This window comes from Mus musculus, chromosome 3 (assembly GCF_000001635.26).
Source record: "Mus musculus strain C57BL/6J chromosome 3, GRCm38.p6 C57BL/6J".
NCBI classification, from domain to species: domain Eukaryota; kingdom Metazoa; phylum Chordata; class Mammalia; order Rodentia; family Muridae; genus Mus; species Mus musculus.
Genome location: NC_000069.6, coordinates 28,568,201 through 28,594,518, shown reverse-complemented (window position 1 = coordinate 28,594,518; position 26,318 = coordinate 28,568,201). Strand labels below are relative to the sequence as shown.

The following is a 26,318-nucleotide window of genomic DNA, read 5'->3' as shown; positions in this document are numbered from 1 at the left end:
TCTTTGTAATAGACTTAGTTCATTGCTCAGTGACTCAGGGTGTGAGTTTATCAATGGGAGAGGATACTACTATCAGGGGCTCAGAGTTGGAGAGCAGAGATGGCCCAATCAATATGGCTCATCTTCAGGGATGAAATAGTGGGGATGTGGTTCAGTGCTGGGAAGTCCTCAATTCCAGGTATGCCAGGGGAGGTCCTGGTTTGCGTCGGAAGCATGGGCATTTTCAAGCTGTGCACTTGACATTTTGAATAGGTAAGAACTGTTGCTTGAGAAAAAGCAAAAGCCATAATAGAGCAGTGCTTGGAGACCATGTGCCACACCCAGAGCTTCCTGGTGCTGCAGGTCCCATGAGGTCCCGTGTGTGTGGGCTCGCCACCTCCCGGTACCTGCTCATGTTCGGCACGCCTCCTCTCCTCCTCCCGACGCATCTGTTCTTCGTAGTGCCGGCGCTGTTCCCGCTCCTGCTGTTTCCGAAGCTCTTTTTCTCGCCTTTGTTGCTGTGGGATGACAGGCGGACATGGTGATAACAGTGAATGCTGGGAATGTTAGCATGAGATCTGCCCATGGACAGACATGCACTCTGGGGTTATGGAGACCACTTCAGTACTTGCCATGTATGCGTACTCTCATCAAGACATGGTGGTTGGAATTGTCAAACCAGGCTAGAAAAGACCATTGAGCTATCATAGACTCTGGAACTTCACTGCAATAATTACATTCTTCAGTCATTTTAATATCATGTCGTACACAAATTCCAAAGATATAATGATCAGATAACAAGAGTGCATAGTCAAGGCTACGGACTGAACAGAACTCATAGACTCACCCGGACCATATCTCTGTGGCTCACACCACACTGCTTCTTTTACCAGAGGATCCATTTGTGACTGCAGACTTTATCTTCTTGCTCAGGTTAGACCCTATACTGAGGGGACACCACCATGATCTCACTGGCATCCCCCTCTCCTACAATTGCCCCAAAGTGGACAGAGCAATAAATTCTGTCTCCATCTTGTTTAATATTCACAAGTCTTTGGAGGTAGATGCCTTTGTCCCAGGTTTATATGAGAATATGGAAGCAGAGGGAGAGTGATTGTTCAAAGTCAGTCTTAGGTTCCAGGACCTAAGCTCAACTGTTATGCAGACGGAGACACAGGAAATGGAGCACAAAACCCCCAAATTAATCTGTCTCTTCATTCTACTTTCAGGAAAGGAATGGGTTTAGGAGACCAGAGAACTAAGCGAAGGAGCCGGTGCCTCTCATGTACTATAGTACCATTCCCTATCTCTGGAACACCAGAACCTGTGAAGGGCCATGGGAAGGTCATATAGGGGTGGTGCCACTCCCCACCTATGGAACACCAGAACCTGTGAAGGGCCATGGGAAGGTCATATAGGGGTGGTGCCACTCCCCACCTATGGAACACTAGAACCTGTGTAGGGCACATGAAGGGCTTTTGTGGCTGTTCTAGTAATTGGAGCCACATGACCTGCATTTAGCATGAGGGGTGAGACTGCATGTTGCAGTGCATAGGATCGCACTTAAAATAATAAGCTCTCCAGTAACACTGCTGGCATCTATTTTGGGAACAGCTGTGGTCTTTTGTGTCAGATCCTGTACTAGCTTCGATTTCTCCTTCCTCAGGAGGTTCTGAGAAAACAGACCAGGGACCACTCCCTGTGACATTCTCACGTCACTTCACCGCATGGTAAGGAGCGGTGAGATGATCCAGACAGAACAGCCTGCGACCACATTACACTGACAAGCCAGTTTTGCACAACCAGTGAAAGAGCCATGGAACCACACACCAGAAAAAGATGTCTGCCATGGCCCCTCAAACTGCCAAGAAACCCGAGCGAAAGCCTTGATGCTCTAGATTTTGCTGCACTCTTCCAGACATGCTGCCTATCAGTGACCTGAGACCCTCAGGATGGAAGCAGTCCTTTGGGACTCGATATCCATCATTTCCCGACTTGACAACTCCTTATCCATCTTGCACTGCTTGTGAAGAAAGCCCTCTGAGGGCTTTGTGAGGCCTAATGATACAATAGGACTTGCATATGCAGAAGGCTCCTAACAGTTACGGACAAGGGCAAGGCTAGACACCAAAAAAGCAGGATGAGGCTTTCTTGCAGATCTAGACATGAGCCTCCAGGGCATCGATGATGTAGCATAGGCTGGCCGGGTTCCTCTGCTCATCCTTACTGCTGAGAAGGAGCAGTAGCAAACAGAAGAAAGTTTCCAGATTTTAGTCACTCTAAAATGAACGGCACAGATGCCTGCTCAGGAATTCTAAGCAGGCCTACATAACCTTGGGAGGTGCTAGTGACCCTGAATGTAAGGGTATAGAGAACTCTTGGCTAAGGTACATCCTGTATAGTGTAACAAGAGGAGAGAGAATAACGGGCATGTTGATCCCAGACAAGCAATTATTTGTTTCACAGAAGAAAGAATTCAGAGGAACACAAGGGTGAGACATCATCATAGGAACTGACTGAATAATTTGGATTACAGACCCAAAGCACAGACATTTCCAACATTGGACTTGGACTGTATTGGCGTAAGACCAGAGAATAAAACAATTATGTGTGTAGATCTGGCTCCTGGCTGGATATAGCCCTCATTTAGCTAACATATCAAGTTTGTTACTCTTGTGGTTTCTTTTCTGAGGAAAAAAATAATCAAGCTCTTTTGAAGATTTAGCTGAATTTTATGTGGAAGAGTTATCCATTTTCAGTCCGACTGCCAGGAATCAATACCGTTCTATAATTACATGCCACTCAAGTTTCCACACAAGGTATACACAACATTGACTGATACTCAAAAAGGTAAGGTTTCCCAAGTGTTCTGCACCTTCTGAGAAACACACTAAAGAAATGGCTAATAATTAACAATGATCTCACTCAGAGAAGCCGCTGGTCACACACAGAGGCATCTGCCAGGGCTTTGGTTCCCGCTGTGAAGTCAGAAAAATAAATTACTTTCCCAGCCTTCTGAGGGCAGCCTGCCAATTCCCACCTGTGTATCTCAAGGTCGATGCCTTTCCTAGAAAGATGTTTACTTTCCCTCCTCCTGGGCGTCGTGTTGTTGGAGGGGATATATCAAAACATGTCGAAGACAACTTCTTGCTTCAAGGAGACCCTTAGAAAGTCTTTGGCGGCTCTTGCTAGAAGCAGCTCTTTGAGGACAAGGCAAATGCTCAACTCTGGCTCAACTTTAACCTCTCACATGGGTCCTGGTACCTGGCAGGTGCATGCAAAAATGTGTTGTGCTAAAAGGATACTGCATGGCTGTAGTCCTATCTAGACTTGAAAGGCTGCGGAAGAAGGAATGCCATGAGTTTAAGAGTAGTCAGGGCTATATACATTGAGACTCCATCTCAAAAAAAAAAGTGTTTTAAACTCAACAGAGTAAAATCCTTGGTGCAAAAGAAGAAAACAACAAAACTATTCTCTTAAAGTATTTTGGACATTTCTTATCAGTGCTAATGGTGTGTATTACATCATAACTCGTATTACTTTTATGGTTTGTTTATCAAATTTGTAATCTAGATTGAAATTACTTGTGTATCCCTGTTCCATACCAGGTTTTATCTTTTAAAAGAGATTTATTTACCGAATTTTTATGTATGTATGTGTGTGTGTGCCTGAATGAATTTATGTGTACCACACAAATGCAGTGCCCGAAGGTGTCAAAAGAAGGTGTTGGGTCCCCCTGGAACTGGAGTTACAGGTAGCTGTTACTTACCCAATATGGATCCTAGAATTTGAACTCTGGTCCTTTGCAAGATCAGAAGCCCTCTTAAATGTTAAGGCCACCATGACACTATTGCGCCAACCCTCTAGCTTTTGCCTTGCCTATTCTTCACACACACTGAATCACTACTCATTTTTGTTGTATTGAAACTACAGACCATAAAGACATCCCAAGGGGAGGGCGCTGGGTTGTTTTACCTGTCTACTTGACAACAATGAACTAGTATAACCTAGGCCAAGAGTCTCAATTGTCTAGGTGCCTTGCCTGTGAAAATGTCTGTAGGAAGTTGTCCTGATTGTTAATTGATGGAGGAAGAATCAGCCCACCATGGGCAGCACCATTCCCTAAGCTAGGCTGTATGGAGTGAGGAAAGCTAGCCCAAAGCAAGCAAGCAACACGGGTTCATTTGTTTCTTTCTGCCATTGGTCGTGGATGTGATGTAACTAGCTGTTTGAGTTCATTCAATAATGGACGCTAAGTGGAATTTGAAGCCAAATAAACCCTTTCTGTCCAGGGTTGCTTTTTAGTCAGAGTATTTTCTAAAGCAACAGTAAGAAAACTAAACAGAAAGAAGCCTTGTGGGATGGAGAACAGACCTGCCCTTTTGAGGCAGCTCTCACAGGTCAGAAAGTCCTTCACAGCAAATCCATAGAGAATCGAGAATGCTAAAAAAACCAAGCAGCAATGAAAACAGTCACCTGCAATTGGTCCTGACATAAACTATTTGCCATGTCGGAGAAATGTGTGAAAATAAAATAAGGGCCAGAAACTTGAGCTGGAGAGAATGGAGAGCAGAGACTAAAGGGCCTAAAGAGGAGACCAAATTCTTAAGGGAATTTGAGTTATGTCTGATGATAACCATGGGTGTCCTGTCATCAAGGAAAATGTCTTCAACCAAGTAGACAACAGCCCTCAGCAGATAGACCACCCTTGAGGGGAGGCTTAGACAGTCTCATTTATATCTTCTTTGAGACACTGTCAAAACTTGAATTCCTTAAAATTCAAAATTCTGTTAGTTCTTAATAGAGTCTTCATGGTTTTTCCTGGTTGGGGAATTAACATGTTCTCTGGATTAATACAATCATTACCTTATTTTAGTGTAGGTTAGTGCTTTTTCTTACACCAATGAGAGAAGTATACTTGCTAGTTTTTCTATTACTGTGGCAACATACCTGATAAAAGCAAGCAAGGAAGGAAGGAAGGAAGGAAGCTGGGTCAGGAAGCAGAGATGAAAGTTCAGCTTGCCTTCTCCTTTCATCTGTCTCTTTATCTAGTCTGGACCGCTGGCCCAGGGGATGTTATCACCCTCCTCAGCTAATCCTCTCTGTAGACAGTCTCAGACACAACCAGAGGTATGCTTCCTAGATAATTCTAAATCCAGTCAAATTGACAAGGACAGGTGGGGTTCGGTTCTGATCCTCTGCTTGTTCCTCCAGTTAGGACACTCCTAGGAGGATGTTGTTTTTAAGTAAACTGGTTAGTTGATTTTAATGAAGACATATTAAAGTTAGCAATCTTTGTGTTTTTGCTAGAGGTCACCTCTTAAACAACAGACTTCTCACAGTTGTGGATATAAATTGTCACTCTTGGGCATGGTCATTACAGAACGCACCTTCTCTGATGGACAACTTGGGTCTTTACTGTTTGTCTTTCCCTCCTTTGTTGGGTGCTAGGAAGCCCAGAGCCATACTGATGGCTATATCTGCTGTCTATACTCCCTGAATGTCAACTTATATGGGTATGTTAGGAATCAACCCAGCTTCTGCTTTCAACTCATGTTCCTCTTCTATTTCATGTTCCTTTTTAGTTTATTTTCTTTTTCTTTTTAAAATTTTTTATTAGGTATTTTCCTCATTTACATTTCCAATGCTATCCCAAAAGTCCCCTATACCCTCCCCCCAACTCCCCTACCTACCCACTCCCACTTTTTGGCCCTGGCGTTCCCCTGTACTGGGGCATATAAAGTTTGCAAGTCCCCTTTTTAGTTTATTTTCTTATACATTATAGTTTTAGTTGTTGTAGTATCTGCTATAAACCCCATTAAGTTCTCCTTTTAGAATGAAGAAAAGTTATAGAGAAAGATAACAGATATTAATAACAAACAAGCCTTGCTTGGTTCTATGCCCATCTTTTTTTAAATTAGGTATTTTCTTCATTTACATTTCCAATGCTATCCCAAAAGTCCCCCATACCCTCCCCCCCACCACTCCCCTACCCACCCACTCCCACTTCTTGGCCCTGGTGTTCCCCTGTACTGAGGCATATAAAGTTTGCAAGACCAATGGGCCTCTCTTTCCACTGATGGCCGACTAGGTCATCTTCTGATACATATGCAGCTAGAGACACAAGCTCCGGGGGGTACTGGTTAGTTCATATTGTTGTTCCACCTATAGGGTTGCAGATCCCTTTAGCTCTTTGGGTACTTTCTCTAGCTCCTCCATTGGGGGGCCCTGTGATCCATCCAATAGCTGACTATGAGCATCTACTTCTGTGTTTGCTAGGCCCTGCTATGCCCATCTTTTATACATACATTTCTCATTATATGAACTCAGGGAACATCCACATTTGAGACTATTTCCTAATTATAATATTAATATCATGGGGTAGGGAGAGTGTTGGCATTCCTTCTACACTCCGCCGAACAGTTACCTGGCAACAGCTAGGTAGGCCTGGCTTGCTATAAAAGGGCCTGTTTGGCCCCTCCTTGCTTTCTGCTCCTTCTCTCTCTTTCTGACTCATCTCTCCCGGATCTCTTTCTCCCTCTCTCCCTTTCTCTTCCTCCCTCTCACTTCGTGTGTGTGTGTGTGTGTGTGTGTGTGTTTGTGTGTGTGTGTGTGTGTGTGTGTGTGAATGTGTGTGTCTGGCTCTCTTTCCCTGTCATTACTCCCTTCTCAACTTCCCTTCCTATGCCCTAAATAAACTATTCTGTACTATACCCAATGGTCCCTCAGCGGTAAGGGATTCCTCAGCATGGGCCTGCTTAGGCACTCATCCCACCTCACCATACTGTGCTCTACAAAACATATACTTGATTCTTTTTTTTTTATAAAACACAACAGAGAAGGAGAAGGAATGCTAGATCAGAACAATTAAGATTAGATTCTGTTGTGTTTTATAAAAAGATGGAGAAGCCAGGGATATGTTTGGTGGAGGTGAGGTACGGTGTGGGTGAAGGAGGTGCCTCTGGTGGCCCATGCTGAAACATCCCTCGCCCTCCACACACGCCCTCGCAGGGACCAGCACAGGATGGTATAGTATAGAATAGAGTTTATTTAAGGCATGAGGAGGGGAGTTGAGGGGGTAACAGAGGCAGAGAAAGAGAGAGAGAGACAGAGAGACACAGAGATAGAGAGAGACAGATACAGAGACAGAGACAGGGGCTGGCCATGAGCATGTGGAGGGGGGAGAGGAATGGGGAGAAAGGGGGAAGAGAGTAAGGAAGGAGGAATAAGAAGAGAAGAGAGGAAGAGAGCAAGACAGTGAGGAGGGGGCAAACAGCCCCTTTTATAGTGAGTCAGGCACATCTAGCTCTTGCCAGTGCGGCAGAGGCTAGACTAAATGCCAACCAATTCTTTAAAGTCTCTAATAAGACCATAATAGTGTCCTTTACAAATAATTGTTTAATGACTGAATCAGGGTTGTAGGTTGAATCAGATACTCTCCTCTAAACTTTTAATGCAGTGGTCCAATAGGTGACTTTCAAAGTTTATTTGTTCTGAGGGCCAGAGCAAGGATGTGCTGCTGTGGAGAGGAAAACAACAACAACAACAACAACAACAACAACAACAACAACAACAACAGATTCAGGATCAGAAGCGAAATCAAGAGTTCTGGGTTGCCCCTGGAGGGTTCCAGGGTGACTTCCTGGAAGCAGTGAGAGGGAGGACTCCCGCTGAGACTGTCACAGATCCAGTCTTGTTGAAGACTGGAAAGCAGCTGATGGGAGCTGATACCCAGCTTCTCAGGAAGAGCCTCAATCTTTCTCCTCATCTCAGGGGCTCTCTGATCAAAGCTTCTCTGAATGAAAGCACTACTGGGGCCACACATCACGTGTGCTTCTGACCTTGAAGGGGACTGTCCACATCGAGCTTTCCAGGAGCTGTACTTGTGACACAGACATTCATACACCTGGAAATCCCACGTTGGCTTAGCATTTGCCCAATTTTGAACTTGGGAAAGACCATTGAAGACTAACCATTGTAGACTTAGGGCAGTCGTACCCGTGACATGCCTTACACTTGAGAGTAGGATCCTAAGCTTTTGTCTTGTAAGAGGTAGGGCACAAGAATGATGAGGTGGCCAGACACCTCTGATTTTATAACACAAGAGTGTAATAAATAGAATAAAAGAAATACTCAAGCCAAGTAATAGGATCAAAGTTCTGTGAGCTTGTGATATCATGTACCTCTGTGATATCATGTTCAGTCCTGAGGCTGTTACTCATGTAGTTTCCCTTCCCCTTGAGCCAGATACACTCCTCACTTCCACTGCACAGACAAGGAAACTACCGCACCCAGGCAAGCATCTTGCCTAAGTCCAGTCCTTGGTAGGTGGAGAGCCAGTGCATACACTTTGCATAGTTCTGACACATGCATGTAGGCCCAGTGAAACATGCTCTGTTCTTCTCGTAGTTTTCCCTTTTCTGTCTCGATCCTGTCCTTTCCCCTTTCTTCATAGAAACAATAACCAGAGAGCCATGGGAAAGCTAGACAGACTAGCAATACTCCATCCTTTTGCTTCTACATTTGTTCTAATCAGTGGCCAGAAGGAAGCCTCTTTTCCACTCAAGGCGACCTTTGGTCAGCAGGAAGCCCGTGGCTAAGCTCACAAGGTACGCATGTGCAAGCTGGTCTTTATGAACAAAAGGAGGAAGACAGGTTCTAGGTTGATTTTTTTTTCCCTGAGCAAGCTTAACGAAGCAATCTAATTCTGTCTCTGCTATGAATAGTGGTTAATGTGATTATTCACGAGCTCCCGCTTATCTCCCAAGTCTCAGTTTCCCTAGGAACAGCGACTGGGACTTCCCAGGTACCTCCACACAGAGGAAAAAGAATGGTCCAATGGTCATCCCTAACACACAAGGCTCTATAGCTTAGTATTAACATCAAACACAGATAAAAACTCTTCAGATTCCTGCCCTAGCATTCTCAAGCCTTAGTGAGAGACCCTGGAGTTGAGTGCTATTGAAGCAAGTATATTATAAAAGAGTTTGTGGACATTCCCTTCACAGAGAGAGCCATTCTAGCATTCTGAGTAGACACTGAAGGCACTAAATTATATCCCCTGTAGACTGGAAAACTCTTTAAACATTTCCTGTGCTGAAGATATTTGGCAGGATTTATTTGAATGTAGAGATATCACAATGACTCAACAAATAACAAGGTATATTTTTCAACATTATTTGTTTAAAAAAAATCGGAATGTGGTACCTAAAGCCCATGGGTTTGTAACGAGACAGGGCAGCAAGTAAGTGAGCCAATTGGAAAAAAAATGCTGCTGCAGGGATTCTTGCTTTTTGAGAAAAATTGGCTGAGATCACTGCCCAGGTGATGGTCTACTCAAGTCGTTCACAGAAGGAAACAAGAGTAGAAATGAAAACAGTTTCACCTCAATGTCACATGAAAAAACATGTCAATGAAGAAAAAAACCATTCTGTTGTTCACTTCTGTTTAGGTTAGGAATAACTAAGAAAATTGAGATACAAGACACATGGACTCACCATGATCAAAGAGGCTCTGAGCAGACCCTGCATGATGGAGGTCATGTCTGTGACCTGTGATGCCTGTCCAGGCAGGCTTTGACTAATTCTTCATGCATGTCATAAAAGGCACTCTAGATACACCAGGGGTTAGTACCTGTCCAGTTCTAATCTTATTTTGTAACAGTAGATGCTGTAGGCATAAGATACCAGGTAGTTCTTGCAAAGCACCGGAACGGGTTTGTGTGGTGGTGAGGACATTTCAGCGGCATCTCTTAACTGTAGCATTGAGATTAAACCTCTCCCTCCACAGGGTTCAGGAACTGCAGACAAAGTCAGACCATCTGCTACAAAAACCAAGCCCTCTGGAACTCACTGAGGCATCCTCCCTTTTGTTGTTTGTCTTGGGACATGGTCATGCATAGCCCAAGCTGGCCTCAAATTTGTTATAGATACCATACTAACCTTGAACTCCTGATATTTCTGCTTCCTTCTCCCAAGTGCTGGGATTGCAGGCATATGTCACTGTGCCCAGTATTACCAGATACTGTTAGAAACATATTTTATAAATTAATTCAATCTTTCAGGTGATCACTATCCACTTTGTAAATGAGTAAACTGATAAACAGAGAAATTTGGGTTTGTTTAAGATGACTAAGGCAGAAACTGGGAGGGTGGTGATTGGGAGCAAAGCTGACATGTACCCATCTTCTTTGTGAACTAGCCACTCCCAGCGCTCTATGTTTCTATCTATGGGTCTTGTTTAGATCTTGGTAGGAGTCAAGCCTTGATAGTAACTGCAAGATTATAATTGATACGTGTGGTGGTCAGATTTAAATGTCAACTTGCCACAACTGAGAAATCATCTGTGAGTGGAGCCTCAACTGAGGAATTGTCTAGATCAGCATGCCGATGGAGGACTGTCTTGATTGCTGACTGATGTGGGAAGACCATCCCACCGTGGGCAGCACCATTCCCTGCGCAGGTAGTCCTGGACAGCATATTTGAAGAAACCTAGTTAAGTATGAGCAGCCTAGCAAGAAGGCAGCATGGATGTGTTTATTTCTTTCTGCTATTGATTACAGATTTGATGTGACTAACTGCTTTGAATTTCTGCTTTTTGAGTTTTTTTTCCTTCAATGATTGTCTGCAACACGAAGTTGTAAGACAAACTCCTTCTTCCCTAAGATGCTTTGGCAAGGTCTTTTATCAGAGCAACACATACAAAACTAAGACAGTGACAGAAATACAGGAAAGAGCATCTTTCAAATGACAGAGCTTTGGCAGAAGAAAGGCCCATGGGCTCCTCTGGCAAAAGCAGAGTTACCAAGGTAGCAGCAGGTGGCCCCACTAAGTGAGGAGATCCCTAGTGATGCTATCTGTGCTGGACAGGCTAATGACTACGTAGATAAGCCAACAGCAGGCAGAAAGCCGAGTGACACACACAAAAAAAAAGGCACCCCAAAGTAGTGGACAGGGAAGCCACATTAGTTAAAATAGAATGAAGACATTATCTTTATAATGCCTAACACAAATAATACCTGGTGGCTTACTCTTTTAACGGTTGCAGAGCACAACCAAGCATCTGTGCAAAAGCTCTCCACTCATTCCTTAGGTTCTGCACAGGGCTAAGCCTTTTGTGCTTGTGGTTTTCACATAGTTCTCATAATAATCTTTTCAAGCAAATACAGTTATGCTGAACATACAGGTAAAGAAACTGAGGTTCCTCCCAGAGACTGAACCACCAACCACAGAGCAAGCATGGACTGGACATAGACTCCCCCCCCCCCCTGCACATATGTGGTAGATCTTCATGCCGGTCCCCCAAAAGCTGGAGCCGGGGGCTGTCCCTGACTCTGTAGCCTGCCTATGGATCCTGTTCCCCTAACTGGGCCGCCTTCTCTGGCCTCAGTAGGATAGGATGTGCCTAGCCCTGCAGTGACTTGACATGCTGGGGCAAGGGGAATGGGGGGGTGGAGATGAGAGGGGAATGGGGGGAGGAGAGTACTCCTGTGTGAGGGGGTACTAGGAGGAGAGGGGTGGCTGATATTGGAAATTAAAGTGAATAAATAAATTAATTAAAATAACAATTAAAAAAGAGAAAAAAAGCTAAGGCTTGACAAGATTAAGTAAACTGCCCAAGACCATTGAGTTAGGATTAAATCTGGCCTCCAGGCCTACGAAGTTGATGTAGGTTACCCTGATACCTACTTACCAGACTGCTGCCCGTTCCACCACATCCTGAGTGGGGGGTGTAACAAGTGTTCATTCCCAAGAAAGAGAAGGTGCTCGTCTTCTGGTACATTTATTCTCATAAACTCAAGGTTTCACTGCACACAGGAAGAAGCTCAAATGCTGGAAACTCGTTTGACTTTGGTCAGGAAAGGCAGCAGTTACTGCTTCTGGAACTTTATGTGTTGGCGATTTGCTCAAGGTTTCTGCTAATCGCCTGGTTTACTCCTCCTAATAGCTGCATGAGGTGCTATTGTTAGCCCCAGTTTTATACTTGTAGAAACTGAGGCTGAGGAAAGCTAAAGAAAGCACCCAGGGTCCCACAGAAAAAAGGAAGCTGTGATCTGGGCCTCGCTGGGAGTCATGAGCGCCTGAAGCTGACTTGTTTGAATTTTGCTTTGAGATAGGCTCTTGAAATCTGTCATAAACTGGCCTTGAACTCATAGAAACCCTCCTGCTTCTGACTCCCAAGTACTGAGGTTACAGGTCTGGACCATCACATCTGTTTTTTTTAGTTGGTGTTGTTGACCTAAATCCTTCTCTATTAATGTTTTTCACTTACTTGTGTATGAGTGTGTGTCTGTCATTGTGCTATGGTGCATGTGTGATGTTCAGGGGGAAAATTGTGGGAGTTGGTTCTCTCCTGTTACCATCTGGGTCCTAGGGAGCAAACTCAGGTGAGTATGCTTAGACGCAAGCTGTTTCCCACTGAGCCTGCAGGGTGGCCCCACACACAGAGGCTCTTAAAGAGATAGGCACCACCCACCCTTTCCCTGCTTTGGAGTGAGGGCTATGCTACAGCACCTCAGAGAAACTATTTAGATTCTAAGAACACCTACTCTCCCCAGTGGCTCCTTTAGATATAAGTCCCTGCCATATAATCTCAGTGAGGTGGTATCTGATTCTGACAGAAGAGTCAGTGTCAAGAGCAGACATGAGCCGCTGACAGCAAACAGGATAGCACCAAACTATAAACATACCCCAGATCTAATCACTAGGTGGGTCTCCTTACAGTGGCCTGCAATCCTAGATCTGACACATTGTTTAGAAGATCTGTCCACCTGATGGCTGTTGACATCTAATTCTCCATTTTCCTGGTTAGTCTGCAGTACAACTCTAATGGGGACAGCAAGTTTACCCACTCACATCCCTGGGGAGAACAGGAAGCAGGGGAGGGGAGGGCTGAAGGCAACAGAGTCCTAGAATCAGCTTGACCTATTGTGAGTTACGGTATTCCTGTTAAAATGAAGGTATGGCATACTCCCAGCAAGCAGAAAGAAACCGCTGGTATCATTCTAAAAATTTTACACAAAATAAATCATCACCAGGGACCTGATCTGAAATAATTAGTCTGTTACCAGAGCAGGCCCACAAGCCCTCCAGGGTCCATCTAATGCTGATAGGTAGGGCTGGTCTCAGCTGGGTAATAAAAATTTCTTATTAAACCAGAAAAAAAATAGGAGAGGTTTCCTAGATACTTTTGCCACCAGAGATGAACTGACTCACCTTGGCTGAGTTTCAACAAGTTCTTGGACTATATCACCGACCAAAACTGGTCTGCGTCCCACCATTTCATCAGCCACAGGCCATATCCCTTGTCTAACAGATCCATAACTACACTCAGCTTCCAGTCAAAGTCCTTCTGAGAATTACAAACTGATTAGATCCTAGCCATATCCGTCCAGGCACACGTCAGGAACAAAGGGCACAGAAAGTGTCCTTAGAAACTCCTGGTGGAGACTGACACCGGGGGTCACCAAATAACAGTTGTAGCCTCACAATTTCTGTGCTGGCCAGTAGGCTTTTATTCAGAACTGGAATGTAATTCACAGGGTGCTCGCACAAGCCGATCTGATCAAAAGGAAGCTAAGTCCTCAAGAAGAACTATAGACTTCCATAGTTCCGATTTGTCTATACAGCCCAAGTCCCTGCTCTGGCCACCAGAGACACAAGTGTTCACCATAGGCTAGGATAGCAGATAAGGAAGGGGATGCAGGAAGGGAATCTCTAGATGGCAACTTGTTGGTATTCAGTTTCAGTACTTGCAGTCAACCCTTTATGTCACAATTTGCTTTCCTCTCTTAAGCTATAGCATTTGATATTACCCTTGACATGACATTGTCAACTATAGAGTTTATTCTTGAGTAGCCCCTTGGGTGAGTGGTTCCAGCCCCTGGCAGGCTGCAACACTTGGGAGAATGGGTCCCTGAGCCTTGATTGGGCAACACAGTGGAGCTGGCTCTGGAGATAGGTGAGACACCCCAAGTGCATGAGAGCAGTAGAGCTGACTTGCCTCTTGCAGATGATGGCAGCATTGCATGGCCTTGATGAATAGTGCTGGAGAGCTTGCCTTGGTGGCACTGATAAGGATGACCTGGAGAGCTGACTAGCTTTTCTCACAGAAGCCAGAGATCTTAAGCCAGACCAATGACTCACTGCAATGAACATCTGCAAGTGAAGATGTGTGGGCAGAGGGATACACTGTGGGGTACACTGTGACACACTACAGCTTCTATGATGAGATGTTTTCTATGCTTTTGGGTTTTGGTGCTGTTCTTTTTAGTGGTGTGTGTGTGTTTTATTTTGGAGGGGGAGGTTGTAAGAGCAAAGGACAGATATGAGGGGACAGGGAGATGAGCAGGACTGGGTGATATGAAATTCACAAAGAACCAATAAAAAGTATTTTTAAAAATTGGGTGTCCTGGTACATACTTACAAAGTCAGCACTGGGTGGATGAAAACAGGTTTTCTGGCCCAATAGTAGGCCCCTAGCCTACTTAGTAAGTTTCTGTCCAATAAGAGAACCTATCACCAGGGATAAAAATTGGACAGCACCTGAGGTTCTCTCCTGACCTGTACATACATGTACATAATCAAGCACACACACCTATGAGCATGTGCACCTCCATATGAACATCCATATGAACACTGACACAGATACACAAACATTAATTTATAAAATGTACCAGGCCACATGTGCTCTCTACATCGTGTGCATTTTGTGAATGTTAAATACTTATGGGTTTGTCAGTGTGGATTTTCTAGGGCTGCATGGTCAGTGCCTTTAACCTGAAGCCAATGATAATGAGCCAGTATCCAAATGGAGCCCAAGTAGTGGAGGCTGTGGTGCCCCAGGAAGTGGAGATCTGGGAAATTCCATACCAAGAAAAGCAGGGCAGACAGTATTTAGCAAGTAATCTATCCAGAAGGAGGAGGTCTGGTGTTCCAGAGGCCTAAGAGATTAAGGGAAACGGTGGTTCTTGGCTGGGAGTGGGGAGAGAGGCAATATAAGAGGCACAGGTTGCAGGCAGAGAAAGCTCAGAACAGCTGCCAGAACTTGACTAAGACTGTCCATCTGTACCCCGGGGGTCACCCGAGGTCACGTCTGCACCTGTCACTTCTGTTCTTCACATGCACAGTCACCTACGCCCTGTTCACGGGCCTCCATCCACCGCATGCAGAACGGAAGATAGCAGGCGGACTTTACACTGCTCACGTGATGGGCATCCTTTATACCCAGTGTCCTAAACGCACACACATACGTTATGTCCTTATCGCTGCTCACAGAAGTCTCACAGTCCACTTTTGAGGATCAGAGTTCGAGGCCCTGGTTTACGGTTACTGTTTCCATGAACGCTCACCATGGACACTGGGATCTGAGAGGCCAGCTTGCACCTGTGCTTGGCAGTCACCTCCCGGTCTCACTCCACTGTCCTCTTGGCTTTACATTTCCTTTCTTTTTTCTTTTAAAAACTTAAAAACGTTATGCACAAAGTAATAATAGCTTTCATTGTAGTATTTTATACACATATACTATATATTAATAATTGCAGTATTTTATACACATATACTGTATGTTTTCCTCATAGTTACTCTTCACTGTCCTCCTTGTTAAATGCCATATGGTCAGTGCTTCATGATCACTAGACATGATAACATGATAAATAAAGAAATCCCAGATATCTCATAGCATGACGAAAGAAGCAAAACAGAATATGCACTTTGTGGGAGAAAATGATAGTGTGTTCCACATGTGAGCAACCGCCTGCCTGGTAGCTTGCACACAGATGTACTCAACAAACAAATCATTGTAAATATAGAGGACTATTGTTGGTGGTCTGAAAACAACGTCCTAGGGTCTTAACAGGGCTGCTAGGACTTACTGAAAAGTGTCCTGAGGCCCTCCCAGATTTAAATGAGAAAATGTGCACCGTGGTGGGCTGTTAAAAGGGATAGGGGGTAGGACTCTGTTTAGGGGTGGGGGCGTCTGGGAAGGGGCATTGTTGGGGATGTAAATAAATAAATAAATAAATAAATAAATAAATAATGATTTGAATCTATAACCTCACTCTCTAGAGGGTCTTCTTTAAATGCAAAATCAGGGACCTCGTGAGTGAGGAGCAGGCTGGCATTAAGGAGACCCACAATAGTACCACCCTGCTCCCGTACAGTTAGGGACCCTTTCATTCGCCTCTCAATCTCCCCAATAGGAGGTTCTCATTTATCTGGCAGAAGAAGGGATGCTTGGAAATGTAGAGGAAGTCCCAAGAAGGAGGATTAAACAAAGAGCAAGAACCTTGAATGGGACAGGCTATTCAAGAAACCATGGTCAATGAGGTAGTTTCCCATCCAGAGGAGAGTAGCAGCCACTGCTGGACACAGGCCTTGCCTGCTGCCGCCTGGTGTGTCCTGGGTAAGAAGGATGTGGCTCCTGGTGTCAGATGAGAATCCAAACGCAGGGCCTGGTGTTATTTACTTAGCATTGGGTTACCTGCCTGATCGCTGTGGTTAACCTGTTCACTGTGGTTTAGTTAATGCTTGTCTATGGCCTGTTAATCCTTGGCTCAGTTAATTGCAATTTACTCATTCCACAATATTCCCAAGCTATAGCTTACATGCTAATTTTAGGTACTAAAGAAGATCAGAGGAATAAAGAAGCCTGTGTCCTCACAGACAGGATCCTTTCCAATGGGGAGCTGGGGCCACGTATAGAATGCTGGAAGTTGGTCGGAGCCATACGAAGAGAGACAAGTAGAACATGCTAGAAGGAGAGGGGCCCTATCTTAATAAGATGGTCAAGGAAAGCCTCCCCTAAGAGGCGGATGAGTGGAAGGACAGAAGCCTCGGCCCCGTTCTGAGTGTGAGTGGAGGCTCTTTTAAACAGATGTTTTTCAAAGAGCGTGTGTACTGAGCAGGCAGTGCCTCAGGCCTGAGGTGGCTGTGGCGGGAGGTGGCTGTGGCGGCGCCTTGGCACTCACCTCCTCCAGCCTCCGCCTTTGCTCCTTCTGCTCTTCGATGCGCTTCTGGCGCTCAGCCAGTAGCTGCCGCTTGTGTTCTTCATTCTCCCGCTGCTGCTGCTCCAGCTGTTGGCGCCGCAGGGCCTCTGAGCGCTCCTTGTTGGCCAGCTGCAGTCTCAGGAAGTCCCTTCGCAGTGTTGACTCCCCTGGTAGGTTCAGAATGGAGCTGTGGACAGGAAAGAAGATGAGGTACCGCCTATGACAGGGCCATTGCTACTGTGCATTTTGGGGGGATGGGAGAGAACAGTGCTCTACTCGACTTTCAAGTTGACCATTGCATATGTAGGTTGTTTTCCATCCCTAACGGAATATCACACCCTTCATAGGCCTGTCTTCATGGTCCCGTCTCCACTGCAAGGCAAAGATTTGCTTCTTAAGACTTAAATGAATATATAAGCTCCAAGCCCTAGGCAAGTTTATCTCCACATAGAAGAGTAACTATCAGGGGCTGGGAAGATGGCTCAGTGGTTAAAGCACTTGCTATATAAGCATGACCCTGGGTTCAGATCCATAGATTGTCCCCCCCCCCATCCCCCCGTGCCAAAAAAAAAAAAGCTGTGTGCGCAATAGCAAATGCATCTGTAATACTGCATTCCTTTGGGAAGGTGGAGGCAGAGACAGATGTCGGAAGGCCGGCTAGCTTAGTATCCACAGACATTTACAATGAGAGACTCTGTTTCTAACAAGACAATGAGAGACTCTGTTTCTAACAAGATGGAAGGAAAGGACCAACAGCAGATGTTGTTCTCTGGCCTCTAAACTCGTGCATCTTATGTACACATGAGTACACCCGCATACAATTACACAACGCAAACACACGCGCATACAAGTACACAGGCATGCACACACAGAGCAGCAAAGAGTCTTACGCTGTTCATGAGAGCAGATGTACCTCCTTGGCAGCTTACCCTAAGGCCCAATAGGCAGAGGTTATGCTGCTCAGGGAAGATGCAATGGACGAGGAGGAAGAAGGATAAAGACTAGGTTGACAAAAGTCAAGCTCTCAGGCCATGTCTGTGCAGCCCACGGAGCCCAGGGCTTGTCTCCATATATTACTGTTGAAGGGTGTGGATCTAAGCATAAACCATACATTCAGGACTGCAACTGAGGCAACCGATTCCTAGATTATGTCTAACATAGTGTTTTAAAGTGTGTGTGTGTGTGTGTGTGTGTGTGTGTGTGTGTGTGTGTGTAGAGGACATAAACTGTCTGGTACTACTGGTGGTCCCAGGATGCCATTTCAAAGCTAACTGCAGGTTACCAGCTGAAAATTATGGCCTCTGGTTCTCCATGGCTACCTATCAGGGAGATGGATGATGACTTTTAGTTTTATTGTTTTGTTTTGTTTTTTTATTTTTTAGCAAACTCCCTTAAATTTTTGTGACAGCTTCTGCCTAAAATAAACTCACTGAACACATAACTCCCTCCTCATTTCTGCTATGGGGCAGGTACTAGGATAGGCTGTAGGGTGGTAGCACCAGCTAGAGACCAGGTAGAAAATAGAAATGGGGGTTTCCTTGCTCTTGTAGATCGATTGTTGGGTGATAGAATCCATAAGGTCAGTGGAAGCAGAAAAGGTGAGCCAGGGGTTTGGAAGCCCTATGAATATGTACAGTAAGTGACCACACTGGGACCCGCCACCAGGAGGCAGATCAACTTTACTTAGGGTGATTAAGGCTGAGGGTAGGGACATCCAGGATGAGCAAAGGTCATTGGCTGGGAGCTTAGGGTACCTGGAGTGCCTCATTAGCATGTGGAAACATCTCAGTTATCTCGGGTGCTGGCTAAACATGCTCTTATTGGGAGAAAAGAAACTGATCCTGTAATCTAATTGAGCATCTGTGACATTCCTCAGGTAGAGGCATATGTGTAGGGCTTAGAATTCCCCAGACAAGGTCATAGAAGAAGAAGCCCCACTAATGAAGAGAGTCCCCAATAACACACTGAGCCTCAGAAGGCTATCTGGTCAATGGTAGACTTTGGGCTTAATGGGCAGTTTTCCCATGGAGCTGAGAGAAGGGTGTGCTGAAAGTCCCATTTCTGTTTATTCAACCTGATGGGTTATTGTGGGACCCAGGACACAGGTTTCCCTAGTGAGCCTCACTTCGTAACTGACAAACCTTCAAATCATGGACCCTGAGCAGTCTCTAAAAGGAGCTAGATATAAAGTAACCCAAGACACTCAGGTTGTGGAGATAGCTCACCTGGTGAAATGCTAGCCGCACAAACTTGAAGACCAAGGTCTGATTTCAGAGTGCACATTAAATGCTGAGAGGGCTGGTATGCACCTGTAACCCCAGTGCCGGGGAGATGGCTACCAATTGACTCTTACTTGCCTGCTATTCCAGCCTACTGTACAAGCACCAGGTCAATAAAAGATCTTATCTGGAAAGAAAAGGTGGACTTCTGAAGGATGACACCCATGATTCAGACATGTGCCACACTCACAGCTCTGACCTGAGCATGTGTCCCCTCCAAAATTCCTCCAAGCACTGTGAAGGTGATGGAGCTGCTGATGTCAGGACAGAGCAGTCAGCCCAATGTCTTAGACATGATCAGATCCATTATCATCTCATACCATGATCAGATGTGCTATAATGCCCTTCCTGCCTCCGCCTCTTCGTGGTTAAATGCCCCTGAGGCTGCTGAGAGATTTACTGCGATATCCAAAATTCAGGTGCCAGAAATTTTCCCACCCATCAGTATAATGTCATTTACATTATGACTTTGACATCCCTCAGTGGGATTTTCTAGAGGATTATGGGAAGAAATATGCTAAAAGGAAGACTTGGTCCACCATGATTTGAGAATAAAACAATCAGTACTTTGCCCCATGTATCTATCTTATAGAGATTCCTGACAATTTCTCTAAAGTCCATCCATGGTGCTACAATCCCCTGCTGTAATCCTCTATAGAGTGTTTGCTTTGGGAAGTAAACTTCTGCCTAAACTGTGTTTGTCTATTGAATTCTTTCCTCTGAGAAGGTGATAGTCCAGAAAAAACCCTGTAACAGCCAGACAAATTCTCCTTCTGGAGTTACTTTCTTGTGGGAAAGATAATAAAATGCCATATAGTAATAGAAAGGACCAAAATGACAGTTTGGAAGGCTAAAGAGTTTAAAATTTGAGCTGAGGTGAGGACTGGGGCTCTGTTCTAAACAGAGTTGTCAAGAGCACCCCTCAAAGAGGGTAGTGGATGGAGAGGAAAGGGGCTCCAGGCAAAAGGGAAAGAAAGTTTAGAGTCCTTGGCAGAAACAGGTTGGTCTCGTCATAAAATGACACTCTGTATGGGCCTCCAGAGGTAGAGTCATGGAGAAGGAGTCTAGGAAAGACAAGAGTGGTTAGAGACAGGCAGCCAGTGCAGTGTGCACACGTGGGAAGGTGCACACACACGCCCACAAAGGCCAACTGCTCAGTCATAATGTTAGCATCTCCATTGGCTTCACAGTGGACCCATGGTCTGCAAGGTACAGGAGAGTAAAGGAAGCTAACAAGGCTTCACAGTGGAGACTCCACACAGCAAGCATTGGGGGTGAACCTCAAACAAGCATTTGGGGACAGAATGAATGAGGCCCGTGGACAGATCTAATGTGCTGAGGGACGATTTACGGTTTCACTTGGGCTGTTGGGTGACAGCACTGTCAGGAAATGGTATGAGGGTTGTAGGATGGGGGCAGGGTGTTGGCAGTTGACAAGAGTAGCAGTTCGGTTTGGAGCGTTGTTAGAAGGTGAGGTGCTGCCATAGACACAGGGCTTCGCTGAGGGCCTTTCATGGGAGTTTGAGAGTCTACTGTGAACCCCCTCGACAACTTATTGTCCTTTGTAAAACTCTAAAGCAATGTCTAAATGGTGGTGCTGTTGCACATAAGTCATATGCCATAAACAGAGGTGACCGGGTTGGGAACCTAATGTCACGTGCACACAAAGATGTCCCATTAATCTTAAGTGATGTTGAACTAATACCAGGAAACCTCCATTGCATTAACAGTTCCAGTTACTAACACTGTGTATGACCATGCTGTCTCATGCATAAGGTGAGGACACCATTGTCTTTTTACAAACTTTTAGGATTTCGAGAAGACTAATTAGACATATTCAAAAAAATGGTACTTGGTGCATAATCTCCTCCATGACATAATAACATATTCTAATTACAGCTGGTGGCTTACCAAATGATCCCTGGCACATGGAAAGCCTTGGAAAGACAGGGTTTCTCAATTTTCAAAGAACAGCCAGAGGGGAGGCAGCTAACAGTCTGGAAGCAGGGAACAGGGTCTTTTCCTCTCGAGGAACATTCACTTGACGGCATTGTTAGACAGTCATCATCTTTATGCAGCTATGCTGTTAATGTGGGGCAGCTAACACATTTTGACGCAAGAAAAGAAATCTCCTGCAGTCTTTAACCTTGATAAATCCCCTGGCAGAGAAGAGAGAAAACCTAACGGCCCTGTGGGCTCAGTCTCAACCTCTTAGGGTGGCTTAGTAAGAGCGGAGCCTGTCAGGTTTGAGTTGGCTTAACAGTGGTTCTCAACCTTCCTATTGCTGGGACCCTTTCATACATTTCCTCATGATGCGGTGACCCCCTGCCCCCAACCATAAAATTATTTCATCGATGCTTCATAACTGTAATTTTGCTACTGTTATGAATCATAATATAAATATCTGATCTGTAGGACCTGATATGTGATTTCCCCAAAGGAGTAGAGACTCACAGGTTGAGACCCTCTGGCTTAAAAGAGAACAGAGGCTGGAGAGATGGCTTAGTCAGTAAGCATTTGCCTTGCAAGCGTGAGGGTGTCAATGTGGTTTCCAGAATTTATGTAAAAACAGCTGGATGTGGTAGCAAATGCTTATAATCTTAGTTCTAGAAGGTAGAGACAGAAGGATCCTCAGAGATCTCTGGCCATCTGGCCCAGCCCAATCAGGGAGTGCCAGGCAATGAGAAAGCTTGTTCCAAAACACAAAATTGCACTGTCAGTACTTTTGTAGACTTGTTTCAGATGGCTTTGTTTTGGCATGTTTTGTCTTACTGGCCTTGTGCTTGTATATTGTGGTTCTAATCGTGTGCTTTTGTGTTTGTTTTGCATGTGTGTGTTTCTTGTGCTCTTTTCTTTTTATGCTGGTTTGTTTGTTGTTGAGAGAGGGGTGGATAGGAAGGATCTGGAAGGAGTTGGGGGAGAAGAAACTGATCAGAATATCATATATACAAATTTGTTTTCAATAAAAATACACGCATATAATTTTATATATAACAAGATATCCATTGATGGATGATAACTGAGGTTGTCTTTTAACTTCTTCGCTGGTTAGATATTGTCAACTTGACACAAATTAGATCACCTGGGCAGAGAGACTGTCAGCTGAAGCACTGTAACTACTTGATTGACCACTAGGTGTATCTGTGGGGGATTAGTGCCCACAATGGGCAGGTGGTCCTGGTTGTGGAAGAAAGCAGACTGAGCAAGCCCTAGGGAGCAAGCCCGTAACCAACATTTCTCTGTGGTCTCTGATTTAGGTCCTGCGTCCAGGTTTCCACTCTGACTTCCCTCTATGATGGACTACAAGCTACAAGAGAGAATAAACTCTTTCTTCTCCAAGTTGCTTTTGGTTAGTGTTTTATCACAGCGACCACACAGTAAACTAGAACAGCTTTCACATGTGCTACACACACATCAACACAGACACACACACACACAGAGGAAGAAAAGAAGGAAAAGGAAAGGAAGGGAGAGGGAAATATGGTGTTTAGCTTATATCTGCAGCATGGCCCCTTCACAGAACAGGACACTCTGTGTCAGTGATACAACTGGTCTTCACATTACAATATGAGGGTTGATTAATACCTTGGATGGCTGGAGGGCAGGGACCCATAATGGCCAGTGAGTTTCCTGCATGTCTCTTTCCTCCCCAATTAACAGTGGGATGAGCAGAGCTCCTGTCCACAGAGAAATCCTAGCACCATAAGCACCACCTGCAGTTACCCACAGATACAGATGGGAAAAAAGCTGGCCTCAAAAACCAAGAAAGTCTCTAAATGTGGAGACGATGGCGATTAAGAAGCACCGGGTTCCAGAGGGACAATAGGGTGGCATGAACGCTTCTCTCACGGTTCATATCTAGAGGATAATTTGATTTTTCTAGAATTACCTCCTCCAAGATTGGTCTGTGTGAAATATCAAGGCACACACCAGGGACTGTGGCCATCTGAAAGGGCTTCTCAGAGGGACTACATAATGAGCTGAATGACTCCAATCTGAAATGTCACTTAGCTCTCCCCACAGTTGCAATTTTAAATATTTTCTGTGCAGCAAGAGCCAGATAATTGCTTCTCCCCCTGCCCACTGTAGATCCACATGTGAGAGGAAACAGGGTCACGAATACAGGCCATACATCTTGGGGGACAAGATAAAGAATATGCTGATTTCAACATTTTTAAAAAGAGTCTGACTAGGGAAAATTCCACACGTTAATGAGTGTGTATGTGGGTGATACATTAAATCCTGGTACAGTCTTAAAAGCAGACTGATAAATCGGAGAGTGTGTTCTGAGCAAACCCGGCCCTGAACGTGGAAGTTGGAAGGCCTAGCCTCCTTCCTCATACCTGGGTTCCCCAGAGTCATTCTCTTCCTCTTCTTCCTCACTTCCGCTGTATTCATACTCAGTCTCATCTGGAGAGAGACCACAGATTGTCAGTGTAGAGCAGGGTTTCTCAACCTGTCGGTCGCAACCCCTGTGCGGAGGCGAATAACCCTAAGACAATCATAAGACACAGATATTTACATGACGATTGGCAACAGTAGCAAAATTACAGTTATGAGACAGCAATACGATACTTTTATGATTAGGGGTCAGCACAACACAAGGGACTGTATTAAAGGGTTGCAGCATCGGGAAGGTTGAGAGCCACTGCTGTAGACCATGGTGTTGCTGCCCAGAGAGGACCCCATCACCTTTAAGTACTTCCATGAGCCACAGAACCAAACTGTGGTCAATGGACCACATGTGTAGCAGCAATCCCATAAGACAAAGTCACTGCAATTCTCATTGTCTACTGACACTGAAGCTGTGCATGACTGGCCAGTCTGTGGCAGTGCTGGTGTGAGCCAGCACATGATAGTACACTATACAGAAGCATGCACAACATAGCTATTTGATTATATGTATATATATATATATATATATATATATATGATCTCCATATACTGGCCTATATCAAAAGCTTAGAACATGTGATATGCAGGCAACCCTAAGTTTAATCCCACTTTTGTGTATGTATATATATATATATATACATATTGGTAAATATGATTGACTCACAAGGAACATTCATTTAATTCAGTAAAATAATAAACAAACTGTGAATTTAGTTAGAATCTTTGCCTTAGTTGTGATCAAAATACAATGAGCAATGAGCAGAAAGAAAGATCTCCCATGCTCATGGATTGGCAAGATTAATATAGTCAAAATGGCTATCTTGCCGAAAGCTATCAATCCCCATCAAAATTCCAACTCAATTCTTCACAGAGTTAGAAAGGGCAATTTGCAAATTCATCTGGAATAACAAAAATCCCAGGATAGCAAAAACTATTCTCAACAATAAAAGAACCTCTGGTGGAATCATGATCCCTGTCATCAAGCTGTACACCAGAGCAATTGTGATAAAAAACTGCATGGTACTGGTACAGTGACAGACAGGTAGATCAATGGAATAGAATTTAAGACCCAGAAATGAACCCATACACCCATGGTCACTTGATTTTTGACAAAGGAACTAAAACCATCCAGTGGAAGGAAGACAGCATCTTTAACAAATGGTGCTGGCTCAACTGGTGCTTAGCATGTAGAAGAATGCAAGTTGATCCATTCTTATCTCCTTGTACAAAGCTCAAGTCTAAGTAGATCAAGGAACTCCAAATAAAACCAAAGACATTAAAACTTATAGAGGAGAAAGTGGGGAAAAGCCTTGAAGATATGGGCACAGAGGAAAGATTCCTGAATAGAACAGCAATGGCTTGTGCTGTAAGATCAAGAATTGACAAATGGGACCTCATAAAATTGCAAAGCGTCTGTAAGGCAAAGGACACTGTCAATAAGACAAAAAGGCCACCAACAGATTGGGAAAAGATCTTTACCAATTCTAAATCTGATAGGGGACTAATATCCAATCTATATAAAGAACTCAAGAAGTTGGACTCTAAAAAAACAAACAACCCTATTTTAAAAAAAATGGGGTATAGAGCTAAACAAATAATTCTCAACTGAGGAATACTGAATGGTTGAGAAGCACCTAAAAAAAAGTTCAACATCCTTAATCATCAGGGAAATATAAATAAAACAACCCTGAGATTCCACCTCACACCAGTCAGAATGGCTAAGATCAAAAATTCAGGTGACAGCAGATGCTGGCGAGGATGTGGAGAAAGAGGAACACTCCTCCATTGCTGGTGGGGCTGCAAGCTTGTACAATCACTCTGGAAATCAGTCTGGCGGTTCCTCAGAAAATTGGACATAGTACTACCGGAGGATCCAGCAATACCTCTCCTGGGCATATATCCAGAAGATGTTCCAACCGGTAAGAAGGACACATGCTCCACTGTGTTCATAGCAGCCTTATTTATAATAGCCAGAAGCTGGAAAGAACCCAGATGTCCCTCAGCAGAGGAATGGATATAGAAAATGTGACACATTTACACAATGGAGTACTACTCAGCTATTAAAAACAATGAATTTATGAAATTCTTAGACAAATGGATGGATCTGGAGGATATCATCCTGAGTGAAGTAACCCAATCACAAAAGAACACACATGATATGCACTCACTGATAAGTGGATATTAGCCCAGAAACTCAGAACCCTTTTTAGAAGGGGGAACAAAATACCCATGGAAGGAGTTACAGAGACAAAGTTCGAAGCAGAGATGCAAGAAACAACCATCCAGAGACTGCTAGATCCAGACACTATGGCAGATGCAAACAAGAGCCTGAAATAGCTGTCTCCTGAGGGGCTCTTCCAGTGTCTGACAAATACAGAAGTGGATGCTCACAATCATCCATTGGATGGAGCTCAAGGCCACCAATGAAGGAGCTAGAGAAAGTAACCAAAGAGTGAAGGGGTCTGAAGCCCCATAGGAGGAAAATCAATATGAACTAACCAGTACCCCCAGAGCTCCTTGGAACTATACCACCAGTTAAAGAAAACACATGGTGGAACTTGTGGCTCTAGCTGTGTATGTAGCAGAGGATGACCTAGATGGTCATCAATGAGAGAAGAGGCCCTAGGTCCTGTGAAGGTTCTATGCACTAGTATAGGGGAATTCCAAGAATGGGAATGGGA

The 26,318-nt window shown here is 44.6% G+C and overlaps 1 protein-coding gene across 11 annotated transcripts in view; it reads right to left on the bottom strand.

Annotated features, from left to right (window-relative positions):
* Tnik (TRAF2 and NCK interacting kinase) overlaps positions 1-26,318 on the bottom strand; it is a 408,685-nt gene that overhangs the window by 76,067 nt on the left and 306,300 nt on the right. For all 11 annotated transcript variants that reach the window (XM_006535517.3, XM_006535519.3, XM_006535518.3 and 8 more), the window contains 3 exons: positions 23,586-23,652; positions 16,946-17,150; positions 387-497 (listed from right to left, as the gene is read on the bottom strand). In XM_006535517.3, coding sequence (XP_006535580.1) covers positions 387-497; positions 16,946-17,150; positions 23,586-23,652 — 383 coding nt within the window. The remainder of the gene's footprint in view (positions 1-386; positions 498-16,945; positions 17,151-23,585; positions 23,653-26,318) is intronic.